The 3,740-nt window shown below is 53.7% G+C and overlaps 1 protein-coding gene across 1 annotated transcript; it reads right to left on the bottom strand.

Moving 5' to 3' along the window:
• Positions 1-257: 257 nt before the first annotated feature.
• Positions 258-2,331, bottom strand: LOC310923245 (acrosin-like; the record flags this gene model as incomplete). Its single annotated transcript, XM_083884443.1, has 4 exons — positions 258-611; positions 1,090-1,235; positions 1,524-1,789; positions 2,111-2,331. 4 exons carry the CDS (start codon positions 2,329-2,331, stop codon positions 258-260), a joined length of 987 nt encoding a protein of 328 aa, XP_083740569.1.
• Positions 2,332-3,740: the final 1,409 nt, after the last annotated feature.

Here is a 3,740-nt window from a genome sequence, read left to right on the forward strand (position 1 = left end):
TCAGCCTAACTTTGCACGTACCAGATGTAGAAGCCCTTGCCTTGCATAGGAGACTGAATGAGACTGAAAACACCATTAACAGTGAAATCAGGCAACTTTATTTCCACAGCTAAGTCAGATTCAGGATTTGTGTGCATGCAGAGGAGAAGCATGAGCAGGATAGAGCAGGCCTTAGGCACTGAGGAGGTCTTTGGATCAGCAGGCATTGCCCCAGAAGAAAATGGTCATTGTCCACTGCAGCCTGCACTGGATCCTGTTCATCCTGCTTCTCTAGCCAGTTTTCTCTTTAGGACCTGAAGGAACTCCTGCACCTGATTAAAGAAGTCCACCAGCTTCTGGAGTGAAAATGGGCAGGAGCTAAACCTGTCCAATGGTGTTGGCATTGGCCTTGGCTTCTGAGGGGGGGTTATGGCAGTCACAGAATGTCTTGATGCCCTTCTATCTGCCTGCGGGTCTAGCTGGACCAGGATCCAGTCATAGAAGTGCTGAACGGAGGTGTAGACTCCTGGCTGGTTTGCTGTCTCACAGCCTTTTCCCCAGCTGCTCACACCAACGAGCCAGAAGAAGGCAGCATTGTTGTCTTTGCACACCAGAGGACCACCACTGTCACCCTACAAGAGAGGAATAAGGTAATGTTGGGTGCCTGCTGTCAGCACTAGGGCTGTCTCCTGCTCCCTCACAGCCCTTGACAGAGCTGTATTGCTGGTAGAGAAAGTCTCAGCTCAGATGCTGGAGCTTCCAGAACTTTGGCTGGGAGCAGGTCAAGGGGCTTGTATGGCAGAGCTGTCTCTCATCTTTGCACAGATGAGAATCCAGGATGTGCAGAGGATGGATGTTCCAGTGTCTCGACCTCTGGATTGCCAAGAGCACTATGTGCTTCCTGGCTGTAGTGCCAGGAATCTGGGACAATGGGGACACTGGACAAGGACCTACAAATGGGGAAGGGGAGGGAAACCCTAACAGGGGTGGGCAGACGGGGCTGGGAGGGTGACTGGCCGGGAAAAGCAGGCCCTGGGCTGTGTTGGGGTCGTGCTGCACAGGATGCCTGTGCTGGTGGGGTCTGAGTGGCTTCTCTCACAGTCTTCCTACCTGGCAGGGGTCAAAGCCACCCACTGGGTAACCAGCACACAGGTGTTGGGTGTGGATGGCCCCTGTGTACCAGAGGCTGCTGTTACAGAGCTGGGCATCAATGAGGTGGACCTTGGCCTCCTGTAGGACATCTCTTGGTCTTTGAACTGTGAGCACAGAAAGAAATGAGCAGACAGAAGTTCCTTGGCCATTCCCCTCCCCTGTTGGGGGGTGAAGCCCTTCCCTAGGGCTTCCCTGGGGTTCCCTAGGCAAATACCATGTTGCTCTGCTTTCCCCCTGCTGTCTGGCTTTGGGGAGTGGACCAGGACAACCTCTCCAGAGGCAAACATCCCACAGCCTGACTCTGGCTTCAGCCTCTGCTGTTGGGAAGCCCAACCCATCTCCCTGGTGTGCCAAGTTTGCCCTTAGGGCATGTGTGCTTTTTGGGAACTCACCTCCTGTAGTGGTAGAACCCCAGCCAGCAATGTAACAGCTTCTGAGCTCTGACACTTTGAGTGTGGGGTCGGGAACACACCCCAGCTGCACGTGGTGGCTGCACACGACAGGCTGGTCCAGTTTCAGCAAGGCAATGTCATTCCTGTCCTCACCAGGAGTGTAGTGCTCATGAACCCGCAGCTGCTTAACCTGGCGCACTTGCACCTCAGGGCCCAGACGAGTCAACTGGGTGGCCCCAGCCACCACCTGCCACGTGTTGCTGTTCCTAAGAAGCACATGGAGAAAAAGGTGAGAGGGAGCAGAGCCGTGTGCTGCTGCAGCACAGGAGTTCTCTGTCCTCTGCTTCGCAAGCCAGAGAGGAAAGCAATGTGTGTGACTGCTCTAGCATGACTTAGTCTTGGGGAGTGCTGACCTAGAGGATTCTAGGAAGCACTGGCCAGAGTGCAGTGTTCTCCTGAGTAGTCTCTCAGTTGGGGTCTGCAATGCCCTGGGATTGGGCTTGCTGCAGGGGAACAGAATGGGAGCAGCCCATGGTGCTGCACCTGCTGCTGTTGTGGAGATACACCCATTCCCTGCTGCTCCCTACCTGGCGTTGATGAAGCAGTGGGCAGCTGTGAGGACCCACTCAGTGCTGATGAGGGACCCTCCACAGACATGCCCTGTGCCTGGTTCCCAGGGATCCTGGATGCTGACAATCCCAGCCCAGGATCCTGGCTGGACAGGTGGGACACCGAGGATGTGCAGTTCATCATAGTCTGGATCCATGGAGTCATAGTCGTAAGCCATGGGGCCACGGGAAGCAGACATGGGCCAGAGACCACAGGTCCCTCTGGAACAGAAAGTCATTGCTGTCCCAATTGATGGCTTGCCGCTGCTGAAAGTCAGCCAACTTCTCTCCTCACACAGCATTGTTTGCATGGACAGCAGAACCAGGGAATCCCATGGGGCATGTGTCTGTCCATCCCTGCTTCTGCTTGAGCCCTGTAGACAAGTTGTGCTGCAGCCTGGGTACTGTCAAGGAACTGAAGCTCCTGCACGGGGCTCACAAAACTGTAGTGTGGCCAGAGGGGACAGCAAAAAACATTCAAATGTTGTCCAAACTCCCTCCAAGAGCCTGAGGCCACTTACCCACAGGTGTCCCATGTGCTGAGCACAGACCTGCACATCACCAATAGGATAAGGAGGCACAGCAAATTCATCACGGCCAGTGGCAGGTATCCCCTGCAGGGAATCAGGGCTCATTTTAGTGCAGCCCCCAACTAATGCCTGCAGTGCCTTTAGCCCCAGGGCTGATGTCACAGAGCAGCTGTTTCAGAGTTTTGGGTACAATGACATCAGGTGGTGAGCACTGTGGAGTCATAGAATCATAGACTGGTTTGGGTTAGAAGGGACTATAATGATTATCTAATTCCAACTCCCCTGCCTGAATACCTTACTCTAGAGCAGGATGCTCAAAACTCCATCCCACCTGACCTTGAACACCTCCAGAGACAGAACAGCTTCTTTAGACAGCCTGTGTCAGTGCCTCACCACCCATGAAAGTTCCAGGCAGGAAGGGAGGCAGAAGCTGGGACTGGACATTCCTGATAGGAATTCCCAGTGAATGCTCTGCTGGCAGGATGGTGTGTGTTACTTCAGGATGAAACTGATATTGTGCAGGCCTTGTGGCAGGCAGCAGCATTTGCCTTCCAGCACTGCCGGCTAAAAGCTCACAGGAACACACCCCATGGGGCATCACAGCCTCTTTAGAAAGTTCACTGACACCTTGCTCTCTGCATCAGTTTGCTACCAGGTCCTTCCCAAAAGACATTCAGAGAGCAGTGTGCATGTGTTTGGGTGCTGTGGATCCAATTCAATCCAATTACAGCTGTGGTGGGTGAGCAGCAAAGTGCAAGCCCAATAAACCAAGGACTCTCAAGCAGTGTCAATCTTCCTGCACAAAGCACAATGAAACACAGATGTAGCAACAATCCATGCTGGCCATGCCAGCCACAGTAACACCGTCTGGCAGACTCCATGTCCTTGTGTCTATGGCTTCTCTTGCTGTTTTGGGCCCACACTGACAAGGATGGTTTTGGCATCTGGGGTGTGTAGCCAAGGACAGGCAATTTGAAGCTATAGACAGGGTGGTCCTGCTCTCAGCCCCACATGCTAATCTCCATGGCTGTGGTAAATTCTGTACCAGTTTCATCAGTCTGGCTGCTGCAGCCTTGCTC

The sequence above is a fragment of the Zosterops lateralis genome (assembly GCF_965231275.1).
Source record: "Zosterops lateralis genome assembly, chromosome: Z".
In the NCBI taxonomy this organism is placed as follows: Eukaryota; Metazoa; Chordata; class Aves; order Passeriformes; family Zosteropidae; genus Zosterops; species Zosterops lateralis.